The 22,529-nt window shown below is 40.3% G+C and overlaps 1 protein-coding gene across 3 annotated transcripts; it reads right to left on the bottom strand.

The window, feature by feature from the left end:
- Window positions 1-709: 709 nt before the first annotated feature.
- Window positions 710-21,307, bottom strand: LOC119017981 (immunoglobulin-like domain-containing receptor 2). 3 transcript variants are annotated; one of them, XM_037095232.1, is made up of 10 exons: window positions 21,107-21,293; window positions 17,053-17,436; window positions 14,399-14,518; window positions 10,838-10,894; window positions 7,313-7,459; window positions 7,048-7,215; window positions 6,596-6,724; window positions 5,885-6,230; window positions 4,688-5,423; window positions 710-3,143 (listed from the first exon to the last, which is right to left on the bottom strand). In XM_037095232.1, exons 1-10 carry the CDS (start codon window positions 21,225-21,227, stop codon window positions 3,108-3,110), a joined length of 2,244 nt encoding a protein of 747 aa, XP_036951127.1. In that variant the 5' UTR covers window positions 21,228-21,293; the 3' UTR covers window positions 710-3,107. The 3 variants fall into 3 exon arrangements, with proteins under 3 accessions (XP_036951127.1, XP_036951129.1, XP_036951128.1); XM_037095234.1 differs by lacking the exon at window positions 6,596-6,724 and having other exon boundaries at window positions 21,107-21,307; XM_037095233.1 differs by lacking the exon at window positions 10,838-10,894 and having other exon boundaries at window positions 21,107-21,307.
- Between the last annotated feature and the right edge of the window lie 1,222 nt (window positions 21,308-22,529).

Here is a 22,529-nt window from a genome sequence, read left to right as displayed (position 1 = left end):
TAAGTAAATTGCTATAAATTGTAACATAAAGCCCCTTTAAGGTCCCATCAAACTGATTTTCTCTGCAATCAATGGTCCATGGGTGGTGACAAATGACTGGCCCCAGGAAACACTCTTGGATTGTTATGACTTCTAATGCTTTAATAAGCAGCATTTCAATGTTGTCGGTCAAACTGGAGTTGATTTTAACTTCTTCATATACTGTTGTGTAGTTGCCTTTAAATCAATATGCTCTGTATTTAAATCTCAAACACTCCAACTCTGGAGTATCATGGAGAAAAAAAACACAATATTTAAAGTAGCAATATAAAGTACCATGAAATGCTAATGCTCAAGAAAAATACAATTGTATTAAGAGGTGTACATCTAGCTTCTAAAAGACACTTGGACATTTTGCTGTTTTCGGACTAAAATCAACCCTCAAGTTGACAAAATCAAAACCACGACCACAAAATATGATGTTAAAAACCCGGTGGCTGCATCAGTATTAAACTGAGACCGTTTCATAACAAGTTATGAAATCCTGACCGCAGCTTTAAGTACTGTTGTTAAATAAAAGTCACATAATTCCTTGAAATAATTACCTTGGTTTCATGATTTATGCTAAGCTAATTTGCTAAGAGGACATAGATATAAACCCTTTTGGTCTTCATGTTTGCGTTGCGCCAAACAGGATCTTGCCGGTTTAATAAACAGACACTTTATGAACTTAAGTGTTGTAAGAAATTATTTATGTGGACGACAGAACAACTGCGACACAGATAACTGTGGCTGAGCTGGCAGAAGTGATATGTGACTTTTGACACAGCTGTGCAGTAAAGACAGGCAGTCAGTCTGTGATTAAAACAATGAACAAAGACATGAGTCATACTCAATTACACATTGTCTCCTTTACAGAAAAGTAAAGACTCATCTCTCTCTCTCTCTCTCACACACACACACACACACACACACACACACACACACACACACACACACACACACACATACACACTTGTCAGTACCAGACAGCAGAAAACGCAATGAAAGAAAATAGAAAATTAAACACTGACATTAGACTTTTCTCGAGACATGCTCAAAATACTGCATGGTGTAATATTAGACAAAACAAGTAACACGACTGATAGAGAATCAGTACGCTAATGTGTGTTTTCCTTTGTGCATGTGTGTGTGACTGCTGCTGATAACACATGAAGGTGCTGGTTCAGCTGTTGACCCAGCAGCGATAAGAAAAGGCTAAATTACTGTAGTCAAATCAAAGACACTTCATCTTATGTACACAGAAAGCATAGACAAACATAATCGTTTACAAATTACAGCAATCGTATCACACTGCACACATAAATAGGTCGAGTTTACATATAAAATGTTTTCACTATGTAGTACAAACAAGTTTTAAAGGCTGTTAAACACCTTAAATGTTTAAAAAAAATATACAAAATGTCTTCAGGTTTTTTTCAGTCCCTTGGAGAAAATAGTTACTTTGTGCAATCTAACATGTTTTCATAGAAGATGAAAAGCTCCACTGACACACATGGTGGAGATAAGATAATGTTACAGCTTCATGAATGAGGACCGTGACTTGAAAATCATCACAGCAATGCTGCAACACATGTGGGTCATACAGGGTCAGAGGCCAGGCTGCAGTATTACTCCTTACCCATATCAATCTGGTACAGTTTTGGTTTACACTGCATGTTGTCATGAATTTCAAAATGATCCTTAATAACCAAATGCATTTATGACTGGCACTTCTTCAGTTTGGGCACAAATTCATTTAACTTCTTTAGAAATCCTCTCCCATCTTGTGTTATGCCTAAAAAACTTCCCTTAACTATAAACCACTAAACATCTAATCAATTGACTGAATTATTTTCTAGCTGAGAAAAGGTCATTTACAGGTCATTAAGGTCATTTATTAGTTGGTTTCAGGCCACACAGCAGCAATAGAAAAAGCTGTAAACACGCTGGGATATTATCACCTTCTGTTAGGGGGAGTTTTATGGCAAACAGTTGCTTATTTACACATCCAGCACTTACATAGCAATATAATATTTCATTTGAAGTTGTGATTCTGTCCACCTGATGCATTCACGTCCAAAGTCAAATATTCACTTTCATTTTAGTTTAAATTTGGAACAAATGCTCCACAGCTTTTACCTGCCAAACAGCAGAAAGACAAACTGCCTATCAAGCTCTTAACTTGACCATGAAGCACTGCAGCAAGGTTACAGGAATCAGAGAAAAATAGTCTGCCTGAGTTATTCAAGATGAGACAAGCCCACCACACACAGAGACTCTCCCCACAAGTACCTGTTTAAAGGTACAGAGGATTAAAACAAATAGGTGCAAGCATCTGTTGTTGCCTTGCTGTAGTAACACTTTACTGTCATGCAGAACTGCATAACTGAACAACAGTCAGCACCAGTGACACTTGAAACATTTAAGAGTTACCAGCATTTTCCCTGTCTGCATTATTTTGTCCACTTTAGATACATATCATATCAACATTTGGTCATACTAGTTACTAATTCAAGCGTTAGTCAACATTAAAATCTCCTCGCAAAAGCCTAGTGAATTAGGCCCTTTAGTCCCTGAATATGTTACTGAATGACACAAGTGAAGCTACAATATGTCCCGTACAATAATGGTGTTGTCATATACCTTCTGTTCGACCACTGAGCTCTTTAAAATGCAGATATCTCATCAAATGGAAATGAATGCGCTCATTGTGCTGGAAGCGTAAAGCAAGTCTCTCCGTCTCAGAGCCTTTTCTATAGAGACGATGGGAGACAAACAGTGTCCTGCTGGGCAGGACAGTCCAGGTCATACACCCAGTCTACATCGGTTCAGTGTAAGTCCAGCCAAGACACATATGAGGCAGCCGGTGACAGAAACTGAACAGGGGTGACTTCATCATTCAGCGACGTCACAGGCAGGAACCCCAGTGACAGCCCCGATAGTAAAAGTCTGTAGTCCATGTCTTCATTCAGCTTTCCTTCAAAGTTTGCTGTTCTTTACATAAATCCACACTCAAAGACATTTCTGTCACCAGCTGACATACAGTTTATGCAGAGTCTGTTCTAAGTGCTCAGTTTGAGCGGCTTTCAGACGATTAGGGAATCCCGGCTGAGAAGAGTGCTCTGGTAAAGACAGAAAAAAAGTGTAAGGGATCAACACAAGACAGTTTACACCAAAGTATGAAGATCTTTTTTCAGTAAAATGAGAGAGTAAAGTGATAGTAAATATTAGCCAAACAGGGTCATTATGGTGGAACAGAACCTGGGACAAACTGCATTTCAACTTCTTTTTTCAAATCAACTGAATATTTGATCAAAAGGAAGTGAATCCATTGATCTTATACAGGACGTCTTTGATGCTGAAATCCTATTTGGCCCAGGTTTTATCAGGGAGGAGACAACCCGTTACGATTGTTATGGAGAGTAGTTGGATACAGAACAGAGATTTCTACCTAGTTTTCACTGTAGTAGCTTCTGAACCTGACCTGTCAAAGGTACAACAACAAAACTTACTGTGGGCCTAAAAACTTTCTCAACCTTAGAGTTCATGATAAGATTTAAAATACATCATCCAATCCACATGATAACTTAACTCTAAGTGTAGGGCTCATGACAATTTCAGGGGTCTCATTTTAGGTTTATTTTCAGAAATATTTTGAATAAGCACCAATTACATTCATTTGCATCATCCTGAAAAAGGGATTAAATAAAATCTAAATGCTCAGAAGAAAGCCTGACTAAAGTTACACAGTAAATAAACTTCCCATTTAAAGCATGTTTATACTTACCTTCAGAATAAGGTGGTAGTTTAGTTTGAAGGCAACTGCTATTTTTTCAGGTAGCAGCACGCTTAACTTTGATCGCTTTTACTTCTTATATTAATTGATGAGCTTTGCCTCTTCTGGCTTACTTCATGGATGTCCACAAGACATGGAGGACAGCTATAGTGCTGTATAAATAAAGCTTTTCATAATTACCACTAACTACTGCTACTTAGTGGAATAACTTGGGGAACATTTGATCCAGATTGTGTGCCCTTTTGTGCATTCTTGTTTGAGATTTGAAAACAAGACACTTAGATCTGTGACTGATAATAAATTGCAAAATTCTTTTGAAGAAACACTTGCTTTTTAAACTTAAACTTCACAAACAAGACAGCAACATTAAATAATAGTCTTGTTCTTCGTAGTTACTGTTGTGGACAATCAGATTTTATATCTATTGTTTACTTGTTTGTTCTCACATCATTGCTTCCTCTCCAGACTGACTGCCTCTCTCCTTGAAGTAGCTACTGGGTCTGTGTAAACCAGTCAGCCTCCTGCAAGCGTCCCCCCAGTAGTTCCAGAATCATCAGAGAGGTACCTGTGGTGTCAGGACTTTTTTCTACCTCGAACTATCATGTAAGAACTAATCTGATCTCTGGTTTTCCAGTTTAATGCACAGTTTACTTCCTAAGTTCCTCACAATGTTCTAGTATACTCCCTTAAAATCAGGGGGATACAACACTGAGTGTTAAAGACTTTGTAGTTAGCCTAGTGTTAACTTTTCAAACATTTTCGTAAGCACCATCAGCTTGTTTTAAATTACTAGAAAAGATGCAAACTCTGCAGATACGTGTTACTAGAATACAATCCTGACAATAATCTAAAGGCCGAAATGCAACTCACCACTTTGCGGCTCTTGTCTCTGGGTTCCTCTCTGCGCCCGGGCAGGGAATGAGCAGGAGGCTGAGGCGAGCGAACGCTTGCTGGGGGCGGCCGTGCAGACGGCCTGTCAGGTCTGCTTCGCTCTGTCTCTGTATAAGGAGGCAGTGACTCCACCTCAGGTCTGTTACTAGGAGAGCGGCTGCAGTGCCGGCTAGATTCCCCGCTGCTTTTTTTTGAGCTGCTCTTCGAGGGTGTGTCTGAATCACCCTCACCCCGGGTCCCAATCGTGCCCTGGCCGACCCCTCGCAACTTGGCCTTACGCTCAAGCAGGCTGTTTAGGAACGTGCCATCATAATCCCTCTCTTGAGAAGAAGTAGATGGTGGACTGACTCTGGGAGGAGGTGGGACGGGGCGCTCGCTGTCCCAAGTGCTACTCCTCTTTTTGGGTGATTGCAGTGGACTTATGGCGTGTCCGTTTTTCCTGTTTCGTCTGGGATGATCTTCGCGGTCGCTGCTGTCTTCAAGCTCATTTTCATCATTGTAATAATGCTGAGCAGGACAATCCCTGTAGGAAGGGTATCGACTGAACTCCAGAAGCTCCATGTCATAGTCTCCCCTGTCTTCTTCTCTTTTCTCTGCAGCTCTGCCTCCTCTCTGCTTGTAAGTGGCAGCAAACTCCTCCAGTTCATCCAGTGAGCCGGTTCGTCCTGCAGTACGGTACGTCTTTCTATGCAGATGCTCTGAACGAGGGTTCCACCTGCAAAACACAACACAACGCCAAGAGAAAGTCAGTAAGATTGTGATTATTGTGTTTGCCAAAAGAGAGTATGTGCTTGCAGTCATATGCTGCTACACTTTGATGCAGGTAAGTAAATGGGTTACAGTTGACTTTACAGTTGATTGCTTAAATGCCATCGATATAAAGAAAACTTGCTTTCTGTAATCTGGTGAAGAGTGGAGAAACATTTCTCCCAAAGAAAGCTGATATCATGGTCACATATACAGGACTGAACTGTGCTTTTATTTATCTTTTTACGCAGGACAAATAATTAACTCGAAATAACTCCACTTAAGTCCAACTTAAAAGAAAAAATAGATTACCGAAACAGTTTTTCCCACCAATGAAAATATGAGTATTTATAACATTTAGAAACACTTGTGAAAACAACTGAAAACTGTCCTCTCATTTCTCCCTCAGTCTGCTCTCTCTTTCTGTACCTGTTGGGTTTTTCCTCCTCGCTGTGATTCTGTTGCCGTTGATTTCGTCCGGGCCTGCGTGACTGAGAGGAGGATGGAGGGTCATCGCTGTACCGGCGTGGAGGAAGGGGCTCCTCCTGGCAGCGCCGAGGCTCCGAGTCAGGGTCCTCACGATATCGTTGCGGTGAAGGGGGATTGTCGCGGTAACGCTGCGGCTCTGGGCTTCGGTTGTCTCGGTAGCGTTGGGTTTCAGGCGGAGGGTCGTGGTCTGGAATGGCAGGGAGTGCTTTCTTCTGGACGTTTCTGTATGTTTGGCGAAAGCCGGTTTCTCCCTCATGGAGGGAGCTCAGCTCAGACATACTGCAGGCTGGATGTGTGAAAATTAAAGATTAATAAATGACTGACAAATACACAAAAATATTAGCATTTTTCTGTGAGGAAGCACCAGATTCGATGAAATGAAGGCACTGAGAGTCAGAGTCAAGACCTGCAATTTTGAGTGAGAATTGTTAAAATGTATCATCTACTATGCACATCTGCTACTATAGGAAATTCAATGAGCATAATCCTTCTGCAGAGAGGCATACCAAGACAAGCTTAAGAGTACAAGATGGAAAAAGGCACTAACAATAGTAGACGTGCAGCATGCATTGTCTATTGATTGCACTGACATGCAACAGAAGATCCAGGCAGCATTTTCAGAGATTAAATCCACAGGAGGACGAGGCTTACACTGGTGGCTGATGGACCTGGCAGGGTTGAAGTGAGCCAGCTGTTTCTCTACATACTGTAGCACCCTGAGAGAGTCCTGATCCTGAGGGGACGGCACGCGGTAGGGAACCCCTACAGCATGCATGGGCACTGCAGATATAGACTTGACCCATCAGCATGTAAAACTTCTGTTTGTGTTAATTGTGGAGCAAGGATCAACCTGGTGTTTTTTTCTTTATTTTTTCACTTCTCTATCGCATGCCAATACTAACCCTTTCTGGACAAGATTGCAAAATAAAGGAGTCAATACATAGTAATATGAGAATAAACACACACATCAATTTTTAACCCTCACATGTATATAAAAAATAAGGAATGGAAAGAAACTATTTCTTTCGTGTTAAAACTGTTTTGAACACTCAATTATTCTTAAAACACAAATTCATCCTCATTAATAAAGAAAAGGACCTCACTTGCTGTGAGTAGGCTGCCATCCGAAGCGGGGACAGAAGACATCTTGTCCACCAGGGACGGGGGGGCGATGGGAACCATCGTAGGGACACCAGTGACAAAGTACGGAGGGTAGGCAGGTGATTGAGGGGTGGAGGTGCCCGTCTTTATACCCTTACCTGCCTCGTATACTACAAAATCAGCACACAATCCAATTCAAAATTACTTCTTTCAAAGAGCGTAAGTAATCTTTAGCATCTCCGTGAATGTGTGTGTGTTTATACTCACGGTGTCGAGGGCAGCAGCATGTGTCAGGGCAACACCAACAGCTGACGTAGCAGCAGCAGGAGTGAGGACAACACTGACACCAACAAACGCCGACCAAGAGCAGGAATAAGATGCTGCCGAGTGCCACCGCTGCCACAAACACCCACTCTGGAAGTACACATGACACAGAATCCTACATATAAATCAACACATACTGTAGAGCATTCACATACAGTCCCCTCCAAAACTACTGGGACAGCGAGGCCAGTTCTTTTTTTTTGGATGTTCACTGAAAACATTTGGGTTTGACCTAAAATATTAATATAAGACAAGAGGTCATGAGTTCCGCTTTCATTTCCAAGTATTTACATCTAGATCTGTTACAAAACGTAGAATAAGGCATCATTTGTGACGGAATACCACTTTTTTTAAATGAGCAAAAGTATAGGAACAGGTAGACTTAAAATAGATTAGAGTGAAAAATACTTCATGGTTAGTTGCAAATCCTTTGCTTGCATCAAGCCTGCGACCCACTGACATCATCAAGCGTTTGCATTCTTCTTTTGTGATGGCTTTCACGTCAGCCTCTTTCAGTTGTTGTATTTTTTTTTTTTTCTCTCTCCAGTCTCTTCAGCAGGTAAAAAGCATGCTCAATAGGGTTTAAGTCTGGACATGGACTTGGCCAGTCTAAAACATTCTCTCTGTCATCATGTGTTACATCATCAATGAAGATCAGTGAGCCCAACCCAGAATAAGCCACGCAAGCTCAAACCATGATCTAACCTCCACTTTGATCACAGATGACCTTGTATGTTTTTGATCATGAGCAGATCCTGTCTCTCTCCATGCAATACCCTTCCCATCGTTTTAGTAAAGGTTAATATTTGTCTCATCATTCCATAAAACTTTGTCCCAAAACTTATGAGCCTCGTCTCTGTACTTTTTGGCAAAATTCAGATCTCGCCTTCCTTTTCTTATTGCTAATAAGTGGTTTGGAACTTCTGATGTGGCCTCTGTCCTTTTGTTCCTTAAGTCTTCTGCGAATGGTGGATTGTGATACCTTCACTCCGACCCTCTGAAGGTTGCTGGTGATGTCAGTGACAATTGTTTCGGCGTTTTTCTTCACAGCTCTCACAATGTTTTGTCATGAACTGCTGATGTTTTCTTTCATCTACCAGTTCGACATCTGTTGCTGAGCACACCAGTGGTTTCTTTCCTCTTCAGGACATTCCAAATGAAAAAAAAACACCTGTCAGTCACATTAAAAATTATTTTGCTCACTTGAAAAATGGCTGGGCTCAAACAAAAGATGCTTTCTTCTAAGATTTTTTACAGATCTAGATGTACCATGTCCATAGCTGGAAATGGATGAAGACATACTGATTTCTAGTCTCATATTCATCTTTTGGTATAAACCCAAATGTTATATTGTACAGCAATAATAAAGGAATTGGCCTCGCTGTTCCAATAGTTTTTGAGGGGGTTGTTTGGCTTTAAAATGGCTGTTATCATTCATCATTTTACACCATGAATAACGACGGACTCACAACAGACAGTCAAAAAATATCTATAAAAGATATCTTCTCTATAATCCCACACTTTCCTCTTCAGAGTCAAAATCTGCCTGCATTAAACACAATGCAACTTAATAGCCGCAATTGTAGCCTCAAACTTACATTAGAGGTGGCTAGAGGTCTGGTAAACTTACTTCTTTTTAACTCCACATACGCAGTTTATTTTTTGTAGTTCTCACATTGATCTCAAGTGATATCACTTGAGCCAATTTATCTAGTTTTACGTAGCTCCCTCTGAAATGTGCAGTAGCGCTCGTCAATACTTGCAAATGGTGCACAATCAGTGATGCTCCTCTGTCTGTCCTTTTTAGTACTTTTCTAACAGTATATCGTCATATTTACACAAACTAAAATTAGACTGTGTCTGCATTATATGTAGTACTCATAGTACATGTATTACTGTATACTTTTAAAACCTTAAAAGTTGCGAATGTCTCATATTTACATTAGAAAATGATGAAAGCACACTTAAAAGCTTGCTAAAATTGTTTGATTTTTTCATATCCTGCTGACAATGGCAGACATTAAGGAGAAATTCATAGCTAGAAAATGGGCCTAAAGTTAGTCATAAGAGTAAATAAGTGACCAGGCATTATTTAACTGATAAAAAGGTACATATAAAAAACCTTTATATATCAACTATTATTCTAAATAGTAAAATGGGAGCTACAGATGTCCTAACATGTATTAGCATTAGGTTTATAACCAGAGAAAATCCCTACTACGCTGACAGTGTGACCATTAATTAACTGCAATAACTAGAAACGATGATAAGAATAAGAAGAAGAAGAATAACACAGAGAGGAATCATTCCAAACTGAGCTAGGGACAGAAAAATGTTTTCTAGGAGGAAATTGTTTTTCTTGTGATGTAATATATCAGGACAAATTGAATCTTAACGACAAGTTACAAAATAGGAAGAGATGTTTTTAGTATTGGAGTGATCGACTGTTGAAGTGACTGATACAGCAAGTACAACAGATAAACTACATGTATCTGTCTAGAGGGACAAAGCAAAGGAAAGGGAAGGAGAGGGCAGATAAGGAAATCTTTAACAATGTAAAACCAACGACAAACACACACACAGGAAACCTGATTTTGCTACAGGAAGGAACTGGACAGTTTACACTGCTCTGTAAGATACTGACCATTCGGCTGCGACAACAAATAAGCTTGTAATGTGATCTCATCTACAACTATTATGACTCCCATACACACACACACACACACACACACACACACACACACACACACACACACACACACACACACACACACACAAGAATTATAGCTAACACAAGGCACTGCACCTTGGGAGTTGATGTGGACAACAACATGTACTTATGAAACACTAACACCAGAGATAAGCATGCAGTAACCATTCTGGCTGAGTGAATCATACCATGTGTTTTTGGTCGACCTCCACACAATTCATCTATTCATCTGTCCTTTCCCACAAACTCGCTGATAATTAACCCTAACCCCCCCTCATCCCCCACCCCCAATCTCCAAATGATGTGGGATGACATGCTAACCACAGCCATAAATAACTATAATGACCATAATAGCTGTTTTCCAGCACAGCTCATCTTAGTGGGAGTGATGACCAGCTCATTATCTGATGGGTGTGGATCAGACGGTTGGGTTAAACAAAAGCTCTGAATTCATTCTGGTAAAAAGTCATTGAAGTTGAATCGCATACAGGAGAACAGGTTAGAGAGCATCAGAGCGGTTAGCATGGGAACCATTATACAACCAAAAATCTGCCTCTCTTCATCAGATCAGTTGTCAAATGTCAGAGACCATTTTTCTCCTAAATGCCCTAAATCATGTGCAAAAATCCATCTCTGAGTGTACTCCACCAACACCACCACCTTCATCCGAATGGTCCTACACCCATGATTAGAGCAGTAAGTAGTGTTAGTATGAATGGAAGGAAGCAGGTGAGGAGGAAAATACATTATGCCCATACCTGGCATAATCTTCAAATCAAAGTCTGGCAGGAGATCTTCAGGCACACCTGAGAAACCTGGAGAGAGACAGCAGAGGTGACAAAGGGAGGAGAGGAGGTTGATACAAATTTGAATGACTGATTCAAAGAAAGTTGCAGCAGCAGCATGCATGAGAAGAGAAAAAGACAAAAACAGAGAAAAAAGATAAATAGATAAAGATAGCAGCATGCACCAGAGGACGTCCTGGTCTTGTTCCAGAAAGTCTTCGTATCAGAGCAACTTCAGAGCAACTGAGCAACTGATAAGCAGTTTGATCATTTGGTTTCTGGTTTTACAGTAATGGCTGTGAGATTATCTGTCTGGTAAGAAGACAGACTGGAACATGAATCATTCTCATGAAGAGAACATGACAAACAGGCAGGAGCTGTGAGTAATGTTACATGCAGAGCTGCAAAAATCACAGGTGGGAACATTCCTCATGTTCAGAGCCAGAAGCCAGGCTGCAGAGAAACATTTTGTCCTGAAACTTTTTATTTGTTTTTGACTCTCTGTTGCCAGATGAGAGCAGTAGGTCCTGAGTAGGCCTTAGACAACCATAAGTCTATTACTTCTCTCTGTAATAGTCTTTCTCAACTAGACACTAGTTAGTTTTCTGCAGCTGATTGTGTTCTTTTATCATGCTGGAGCATGTTTCTAGGGTTTGCTGTCAATTATCTGAGATAAATTAGATGTATTTACAACAGGAATGCTTAAATTTGAACTGTACATCATTTTAACAAACATTAAAAATGACTAGTTCTTGGCTGAGAACGGTGACTTCATGAATCTTGCACTGATTGTCTGGCAACCACACACTGGTGACAAGACTCTTCCTGAGGTGTCAAACTATTCTTTTAACTACAGTTCCCATGAGGCTTTGGCAGAATGGCAATGGCCAACATTGATGGAATATGTTGTTGAACGTTTAAATAATCATAATTCATGGTTAAAACTAAAAGGTGATCATTTAACTGTCACTCCAAATGTATATTTATCTTGTGTCCATTTGATTTACAGTTTTGTTTCATGTATTGGTTCTATTTCAAAATTATTATACTGCATATATAGTGAATTTATTCTTTAAAAATGTCTGAAAGAAAACACTTAAAATACATTTTGGTAGAGGGTGAGATCGATTACTTCTACACATTCATGTGTTTCAGGACAGGAAACCAGAAATAACACGAGCCGTTAAACACCATCACCACCCGTAAACTGTTGTCCCTGCTAATCTCTAGTGTTGTATCTTTCTCCTTTTGTTTTCTCCTTAAACGACTCAGGTCAGCAGATGTGTGAACCAAACTTTAACATGACAGATGAAGGGCAGTGTGTCACAAGCTGGCATGAAAATGTTCCTTGGTATGTTTTGTTTGAGCATGTAATTTGAAGCTCCGTGAAAAGTGAAGAAGCCAGAGCATGATGTGAGCAGATACTGGTGTTTTACCATTGATTGAGTGATTATCAGAGAGGGTAGGAGAGGAGTGGAGGAGAAAGAAGAATTAGAGGAACAGAGAGCAGGCTGGACTATCTTGGCCTGGCTCTGGCTGACAGTGCACATACCTCACTTAGTATCTTTCTGGAAGGCTAAACATGTTCTTTGCTGGATTAGAAAACAGAGAGTTTATTGTGAAGCAGCTGAATCACCACATGAATTCAAAAAACTTTAAGGCCCCTCTATTTTACATCAGGTTTTTTTTTGGCTTCTGTCCATCTCCTGCTTGAGCAATAAAAGGAAGCTCACTTTTTGAGTTCCCACTTACTCATGAATTTGCCTGCAGGCTGGTGAATCGCTGAGATTTATTTGTTGTATTTGTTGTTTGCATCTTTTCCCCTATGTGGTTATCCAGACGCAGGGTGGTGTTTGTACACTGTAACGTATACTCCTCCTCCTATAGAGATGGATTATAAAGGGAAGGTGTGCCTACATGCTGATATAGCTCTACAGACAAGGGGGTAAATAATAGCTTGTTACAGTATTGGCCGTGAAATAAAACATTCAATATCAGTTGATCCCAAAGATTGTTTACATTTAAAAAGTCCTATCTGATGAAATACTGTTATTAGATTGAGTCCCCCAATATTTATATCCCCAAAAGTCCAGTATCTGCAGACTTTGAGACAGGATGTATTTTATTTTAAATACTGATCTGTTAAAATTGACACTATGCAAAAAATAATTATTATGGTGGGAGCACATGGCAAATGACTTGGCCTTATACTCATTTGAATTTGTTGTGTGTTGTATCATTCCAAAGTAGCTTCTGAGCTAAGAAAACTGAAAAAAGAGAACAAAGTGAGGCAGAGTTCTTCCTTCTTTTTTATCAGCCACTGATTCCTCAGACGTCCACATCAGTCGAGTGGCTCACATGGTGTCACCTTCCATCTTTTGTATTGCTGTGCTCTGCTGTCCCTCCTCTACATCATTAAATCATCCCTGTCTCCTTCTTCTGAGGCCGTTTGCTCAAGAGACAAAAGACTCGCTTAGCCATTCGCTGTGGCCCCGACTGTTGTTATGGAAACCCGACAAGTGCCTCACATGCCATATTAGTAACACCAGGACACCAAAAATACACGTTGGCACTGTGATAGACTTAGGGTCTCTCGTGCCAGGTTAAAGACTGCACAGGGCAACTCATGTCGCATAATCTTTTCCAGTCTTCGCCTTTAACATGTTATCATAGCAAGGCTGTACCCAACATTTAAAGAGATTCAAAACTCACTCAAGTCTTCGCAAACTGTAAAGGCTCACTGTCCAGGGCTTGTGTGTCTGTGAGTGTGTGATTGTGTGTGTGTGTGTGTGTGTGCATACACATAAGTCTCTGAGTGCCAGCCAAACAAAAGTTCAGCCTCACAGTGAATTAGAGCACCAAGAGCCACATAACCTTTCAGCTGTTTCCATGGTAACAATTGTCACAAAAAGAAAAATACACTAACACTGTAAAGAAACAACACATCGCTACTTACTTATACTTAAACACACATAGACTTAAGTGACATATCAAATGTTAAAGTCAAAGACTCAAACAAGTGATAACTATTCTGCAGTAGCTACGTTTTAATACCTTGCTCTATGCAGTGACATACAGTATGAGTGAATGCAGTTGCTATGGCTACAGATTAAGCAATGCCACCGCTTGTTATAAATAAGCTCATTAACGAGCCTGTACTGTGCTGTTGGTGATGAATAAGTCAACATATAAAGACCTTGTTATGTAACAGCAGCTCATGGAAAATTCAATTTACACTAAATGATGTGTGTTTTTGTCTCTATATTTAATCATATATAAAGGATAAGTCAGACTCCCCCTCAGTCCTGATTGTAAAATAGGAAATGAGAGACAAAAGTTTGTGACGGGACACTTTCAATAGTCTGCCACGTAAATGTACACATAAAAGTTCAACAGTGAGGAATGTGCCAGAGCTGACAAAACCTTGTATCAAAACCTGAAAAACATTGTTGAATTTGTGAGTCATTTGCGCTTTAATGGAGACGGACTAAAATCCTTTCCAACAGGCATGTTGGGAGAGTAGCGGCAGCTTACCAAGAACCAGCAGCTCCACAGAGGCTTCGTTTGGTCCCTCCAAATCATCAGATATAACCACTTTACAGATGTAAACACCACTGTCTCCCCACTGGACCTCTCCTATGCGCAGGTCTGCCTCTGCAAGGAGAAAGGGACGAGCTTATAAATGACAAGCAAAATCCTCTCGACTGAGTGTTCTTGTGCCACCGACCACTCCAAGAAAGCAAGCTGAACAAGTCAGAATCTCCAACTTAAAACTTGCTTCATTTCTTATCAGCAAATCAAGAGCATGGAGAAGAGGAAAATTGGATTCTTACATGCATCATCATTCTCACTTGAAAGATCATGTTTCAACACAGAAAAAGTCAATAGTCAGAAATGTAAACCCCAATTCTTGACATTATGACCACCTATGTGTATGTTTGTTATGGCTGAACCAACTGGAAGGTAAAATGCAACAGATGTAATCATGTGCATTGTGTTAATAATCTACACTGGGCTACTTCTTGACTTTTGGTGAGGATAGCTGAGAATGATCAACCAAAATGTAAATGTACCAAAAAGTAAATTCAACTGTTTGTGTTTTATTATGAGTCATTACTAATTAAGTATGTTTGAAGAGTAGTAAGTAGTCCTACATTGAGAAAAAAACAATCATGTATATAGTAATCAAACATTTTGATGCATCAGTAATCACTTCATAGCTTTTTAGTCATTTGAATGGAAACAAATCCCGAGCTGCCCAGAGGTTCAAACCTATTTAATTAGATTGACATGTAGTTCTGAATCTTCACTATTTGAAGCAAGTGGCTTTTGGAAAAAGAAGGTTTTTCAAGTCGTCAAGATACTATTATTCTAATAATGGAATAATTGAAAAAAAAATGTATTCATGGCCTAGTAGTGTAATTGTGTTTGCTCCAACTAATGCACAAAATTACAACCTGTCATGTCATGTTTTTTTCTAATTATAGAAGCAAGATTCCAAAGAAATGCTGCTTCACGTGACTGAGATGCCATAAACACAATTCAAATATAATTTTGTCAGAGAATCCAACACACAGGACAATACTGGGCCACACTGGGCCACTGACTCCATTGTATGCGCTCAGACATGTAAATACAGCAGAGAGGAAATAGGTTGTATAACTCACTTCCTTTTCCTGTTAGCTAAGGAAGAGGGAGGAGAGGCCCGCTGACTGCACAGCACATCTGTGACCAGTCTCTCCTTCAACAAAGTGACACCACCAGCATGAAATCTTTTATTATAAAACTGTCTACTTGATTTTCATTTAAAGCTACTTTGAAATAAATTACATACACATTCTGTTGGTTTCTTTTGAAACTTTTAAATGACCATGAGTGCGTGTGAGTGTGTTGATCTGTCTGTGTTAGCCATGTGATTAACAGAACACCCCCTGCCCGGTGCATGCTGGGACAGACTCCAGCTTCCCAGTGACCCTGAATAGGATTACATGGGTATGGATGACTGGGCGTCTCTAGAGGCAACACAGTTACAGCTTTCACTTTTTGCTGCGGTGACCTGCTACAGCAGAGGAGGTGAAGTGGGACAGAAGTAGAGAAAAACAAAAAGTGAATGAAAAGTCTTGCACTGAGAGAAATGGGTGTGCGGATGGTGGGATGCGAAGAGATCTAGAGGGTGAAAATAAAAGCGGGACATTGAAGTACATCAGAGGGAAGGAGTGAGAGGTCAGGATGAATGAGAGGACAGCGTGAAAACCGTTTCTTTTGTCTGTGTTCCTGGCTTGGGAAGAGAGGGTTGATTCTTCAGCCAGAGTTAGAGGTCTATAAATCTGAGGCCTACAGACAGGACTACCTCACTGTCTTCAACAAGCACACACATACACACACACATGCAGCAAGTCTTATCTCCAGTATTTTGGGCTGGTTCGCCTTATTAACATGCCAGGCTTTGCTATTCGATTGATCAGTGATTCTGACAGGATGGATTTAAGATAAGAAGACCATTCTTCTCTCAGAATAAACCTCTCCATCTCTTCCATCTTACATCAAACTCTTTTCTACTCATGCCAAACTGTAGAACTGGATAATGACAGTTGAGTTATGTAACCCCGATTGTTCTGAAAGCTCTAAAGGTTTTTAGTAAAGCCTACCCTGTTTCCTTTCAGTTTGGGCACTTAGGAATCTGTGGGAATAGGGGGGGTAATGCTCCAATTTATGGCTTTCCTAAAAATTGCCAGGCTTGCCTGCAGGTTTGGATCATATGTTACAGAAAATTCAGAGAAGCTGCTTTTCTTTTATGCACAAAGTAAAGTGTAAGCTCCCGAAAAGAACACCTTTTTTTGGACATGGTTTCATTATTCGTCTTGGGGGGGTTATTTGTGTTACTGGTTATTTATTTCACATCTTAAGTCTTTCTTTTCTTCTTGTTCTCTATTTTGTCTTTTGCGTGAGAGGTCTAAAGTATTCAGCTTCAATCATTTTCCAATACAACTTCTAAATTGTAAGCAGGTGAAGTGAAATTCCATCTAAAGCTGGTTCAGCTTAAGTTCGGCCTCTAACACTTCAAGAAATGTGTTGGCATGGCTATATAGCTACTGTCTGATCTGAAAATAATAAGGCATGAGGTGATTTTCAGCATGGACCTCAGAGAACCACAACCACAGGTGCAGTTTGTACGACAGAAGCCTTACTGTTGATGATGGAGATGTCTCTGTTCTTGTAGTACTCTGACAGCGTGATTGAGGCACCAGAGATGGACGCCACCGTTCGAACCGTCCGGCTGCTATCAGCGCAGTCGAGGTAGCTCGCCGTCATCCCCGTCTCGTACCCTCCACCGACTCCTCCGGTTCCTCCCGTGAGCCCACCTCTTCCCAGGCCTCCACTCAGGCTGTCAGTTAAGCTGAATGAATCCCGCGTGCGATCGCGGCAGTATGACTTGTAGACCCACTGCACCACGGGGGTCTGGGTGGACACGCTGTTGTACTGGCATGGCAGGACCACCGACTGGAACAGCACAGCGTGTCTCTTGTCATCTCTCACAAACACATGAACCCCCGAGCAAGGAGGGAGGACAACTGTGGGAGGATAGGGAGATAATGAGGAAAGACCAGTAAAGTGTGAAGAAGGAACGGTTAAAGAAACTTCTGGTTAATCGTTAATTATGTTTTACAACCCAGAAAAAGTCACACTCCTTTGTCTCAGTCATACTCAGTCAAATCTGAACACACAGACATGATGCAGACATTGTTGGACTTAGTGTGACTTGAGGTTGTCACAACATTTAAACTTATATACAGTACTGAAAATGATAACAATGTCTTACATTTTTTTAAATAACCTACACATAGTGCTGGCACATATAAAAGCTGCTGAACACAAACCAACACATTTGTGCTGTTAATGTGCCACCTTGGTAAGAAATCTGATTGTAGATCTGTCTTATAGCTTTGACAGTTTCAATACTGTCAAATTAATAATTGACAGAAATGAGGAAATCATCCAAAATAAATGAATAAATTAAGTAAAGAAATCTGCTTAGAAACTTTTTTTTAAGTTGATGTTTATAACTCCAGAACATGCCTCAGAATCATCACGTATTTAAGTTTGTCTTGAGTATCAAACCACTCCGGCGATAGCTTTCTGTACACCATTGGTACACTGCAAATATGTGCCTCTAATAGCCAATTTAGCACGGTTTTAATGATGCCAGTTTCTTGTTGGTGGGGCACAGGTATCTCAAAATATAGTATATTACAGCATCGCTCTGGCAGGCAAGACAGGTAGTAACTGGGATTGTGTAATGAGAGGGTTTTCAGGATCACTACAGCTGACAGCAACACACAGTGAGTCAGATGCTGAGTGGAGGATTATGGAGACACCGGTACGTGTTTGCTAACTTTGAAAAAAATCTTACAGAGCACATGCTCCCCCCCCCACATCATACATGACTAAGTAAAGAAGAATTATGTCAACTTGAACACTGACTGGAAACACATATTTTTATTTTCCTTTTTGCTGGAATGTAATGAATCATTGTGCAGTTTGGCAAGATAAGTGTACAAAAACAAAAGTGTTTGACCGAGTGAAATCTGACTGTGAGCTGAGCTGACCCGACATTGTTTTGGAGCTTCTGAAGCCGCAGGACTCTGAGTCACATGGTGACCAGGAGCCCGAGCTCAAAAGTCTAACAGTAACACACACTAGACGGGTGACCATGTGATAAAAAACACACCCACACACACACACACCCAGAAACATCTGCGTATGCTGCTGTGTATGTGTGTGTTTTTGTCAGGATAAGCAGTGGGAGGTGAGACTGAACTGGACCAGTGAACAGGGATGAGGTGAGGGATGAGAGGAGGGCAGCTTCACTTGATCAAGACAAGGCCTGCTGAAAGAGCTTTGCTTTCTCTGTGTTACTAAGAGCGGATCTAAACACCTTCTGTGGCGTCAGAGAACTGACAGATTTAAAAACACACAAAACACAAACACACCAACAAGGTACATCGAGCACATTGTAATGTATAACAAGACTATTTTCTCTGCGTTGTTTATAGACTTTCATGAATTACACATCACAGACATAAACAGGGACACTATCCAGTGCTGAAACAATTAGTCAGTTGATCAATTAGTCGATCAAGAGAAAATAAAATAACCGCATTTGATCGCTGATTGATCAGTTAAGTCAAGATCTGGAAAATAAAACTTACATGAATTTACAGCATTATAAATACCCACTGGGCATGCTGTTGAAAATACAAAGATATTGTTCTTAAAAAGCTCTGAATGCTATCGTTCACACCTTGCATGGTAGTTTTGTGCTTTAAATTCTCTTAGCAGTAAATATCGGCATTCTATATAGATCTATTTAAAGGTTTTTGTGTGTCGTCTGAAGCCAATTTGGTTTAAAGTTAAAGTTCGGCTGGGGCAATGTGGCTTTAGGGGGAAAAAAAGAAGCATTGTTTGAATTCAGACCGAGAGGAATCAAGCCGACTAAAACTTAAATTCCGCAGTGAGAACTTCGGCTTCTAGGAACTGGAACATAAAAAAGCCGGGAGGCTGGTCTTCCTGGGATCACAGGCTGTGGGGCGATCCGGGCTTTATTAGTTTTTCAGGGGAAGCCACCTCCAGAGGAGAAAATGAAAGCAAGACAAGGAGGAGGAGGAGGGGCGGACGGGTAGTTACTGTTGTAAAATAGAACAGAGGAGCATAACAAAGAATGTCTGGAAAAATTTGAGCGTGGTATCAAAGTTTTGTTTTCTCCTTTTGTCTGATTTCATGTGGAGAGAATAATTTCCTTTTCCTAAAACTTTAAGATAGGAAAATACATGAACAAGCTGTTTCACTGACTCCTCACATCTCTCTCTCTCTTGCTTTTCATAGAAGTGTTATGTGCCGCTCATGTGCATTTTCATTGAATTAAAATCATACTACTCACCAAGACACAAAGTCACCCATTATCAAGCACCTAGAGCAGCCTCTAAGCAACTGCAGTATTCCTGTGCTGGGATACATGAGGATGCTACTCCTCCTGTGACCTCTGTTTTGTATTTGTATCTTATATTTACTTTTTCATATTCATTTTTTCTATTTTCACATTTTGTTTTATTATTGTTCGAACTCGAAAGATCCTTGATATTTGGGGCCAACAACGACATTAGGGCGTAAATTTATTCTGACATCAAGTCAAGTCATTTTTTTTGGCAATGATTTCTACAAACGTGCTTATCATAAAACATATGGCAAATATATGTAAAGGCAGGATATTGGACAGTTTAACATCAAACCTTGTTGTCTAAAATGATATCAGAACACTAAAACAGTAATCTGCACTGGGAATTTAACATAAATAACCCTACGCTTCTTTTTTTCATACACCAGACATCATCAATATATTCATATTGACAAAAAATCACCTTGAGCCTTTGTCGGCCAACAGACATATCTGTCGGGCTGTAACTACAGTTGTGAGATATGTGTAATTTCATGTCTTAAAATGTATTATTTACATACTCGGGTCACTGCTATCATACAAGACTTACAGAACCAGAGTGTGTTCACATTTGAGAAGCTGAAGCTAATCTTTCTTCTTGCCATTTTTGCTGAAAAATGACTTCAATTATAAATCTGTGATCAGAAAAGCTGCAGATTCATTGTTTGCTGATTCTTCTGTAACGTCAGTCAGTCACACTGTTGGTTAACCACAGCCATGAATACAATTCTGAGGTAACATGCTGTCTTTTTTTTATTTATTTTTATTTATCTGTTATTGTCTGCATTAACGTAATTTACTCTACATGAGTCTACTATGTCTGTAATCGTTATTCAAAGTATTTTGTCTCTTAAAGCTAGAATTGGAGCTCCTAATCCACAACACTGGAAGCCTGTGGTCGGATCATTGACACATGACTGAATAACAGTCGGCTGCAGGCTGCTAGCATACCCGGACCTGAGGACACCAGGCTACAGCGGCTGCGACAACTTCTCAGTTAAATAACGCAGCTTTTTTGGGGGGGAAAGAAGTGAAATAATATCAGTGATATGTGGGAAAATCTTTCGTCTAAATGCTTACTTCGTCTGTGAGGTCTCAATCATTACTGAGGCAGTTAGTTACAGGCTAGCTTAGTTTTCCAGTGACGTTAGTTTGCACTCCAAACTTTAATCAGAGCTCAACAACCTGTTACAGCCTCCACACACTCACTCACTGGATTCCATCTCCAACCCCTCTTTATCCTCTCTTACCTGTCAGAACAACGACAACAATCCACCACGGAGGCGTTAAAATCATTTTCCAAATCCCGCAGGTGGATTTCGTCGAGGTTTCGTGATGAACGCCTGCTTCTTCTTTTCTCTTTCGCCTCATCCCGGGACGCTGCTTCAGGTCGAGGGCGGTTGAACTGGCAGATAACGGGACCGCTGTGAGCAGAGCAGCGTCAGGCTCGCCAAAATAAAGCCCAAAGCTTCCGGAAAGGCCTTTCAAAATTAAGGCTTCGAAAGTGAACGACACGTGTTGGTGAGGAAAGTCAGAAAGCACTGAGCTGTATTTTACTCAAGCAGAGTTTTTTTTTTTTTTTTTCATTTTTATCTTTTTTTAAATTAAAGGCTTTAGAATGAATGTGTAGTACCTGTAATAATTCCTTTTAAATATCTGCCCATTTCATTTGACTACTTAGTTTAATTAGGGGAGAACGGGGCCGGTCGAGACAGTGGGTAAAATGAGCCAACCCTCTGGTATCCAGTGGTGAGCTAACTTGAACCAATATGATAACTGTTGTCATGCCAGGTACATTCATGTTTCTAAAGCTGTTAATCCTGTATTTAAACTACTGCAGATATGTTTTGGACGCTGTCACATGTCCATTTAAGTCAGCGTAAGCTATAAAACAAGGTCATAAAGGAGGTCATAATGTTGTGGGGTAAAATGTTCCAAAAAAAAAAAATTCACATATAGACATACATGCTGTAGGTAGCTACACACAAAGATTACAGTTTAATCTTTAGTGAAAATGTAAATGAGCGTGTTAACCACGTGAACACAAACATGTGGTTGTACTCAAAAGTATGAGGTCATGCCACTGTTGAACTGTTTGCAATAATGAAGTTCCAAATTACCTAAAAAACATTTGATTTTGTGTCACTTATACACCAGTAAACATCAATATTTAATGGTGGCTGTTTACCCCTAGAGGGCTCAATCTACCCTGGCCCCATGCTCGCTTTACCCCCACCTCAGGGCAAGTTGTGCCATAGGCCTACTTTTGTTTGGTCAGTTATTGTTCTGAAACCATCAAAATTAGGTCACTTGTTTTAATTTCCATGGGTACACAACAACCCATTTATCATTAACTAGGATTAGGAACAGAAATACACTTTAATTGATCAGAAAACTAATCAAATGTAAAACGTGGCTCATCTTACCCAGTTATCCCCGATGTACAGTTTTTGAACACGTAGTTATTTTGATTAGTTACACTTAGTTTGTGGCACATTATTGCAGACAATAGTCAGAGCCCATGACCTGTCATTGCAGTGTGTACTCAGTGTTGCGGTGATGGCCATGGCTTGCATGTTTCGGCAGTCTTGAAATGATATGACATTTTTGCAATCTAATTCCAATGTCACAAATTCACTGTTAGTGTCAGTGTTAGAAACCCTTCACTTTTTA

The sequence above is a fragment of the Acanthopagrus latus genome, chromosome 4, assembly GCF_904848185.1.
Source record: "Acanthopagrus latus isolate v.2019 chromosome 4, fAcaLat1.1, whole genome shotgun sequence".
NCBI lineage: Eukaryota > Metazoa > Chordata > Actinopteri > Spariformes > Sparidae > Acanthopagrus > Acanthopagrus latus.
Note: the sequence above shows the minus strand (reverse complement) of the source record. Positions and strands in the feature narration are given on the sequence as shown.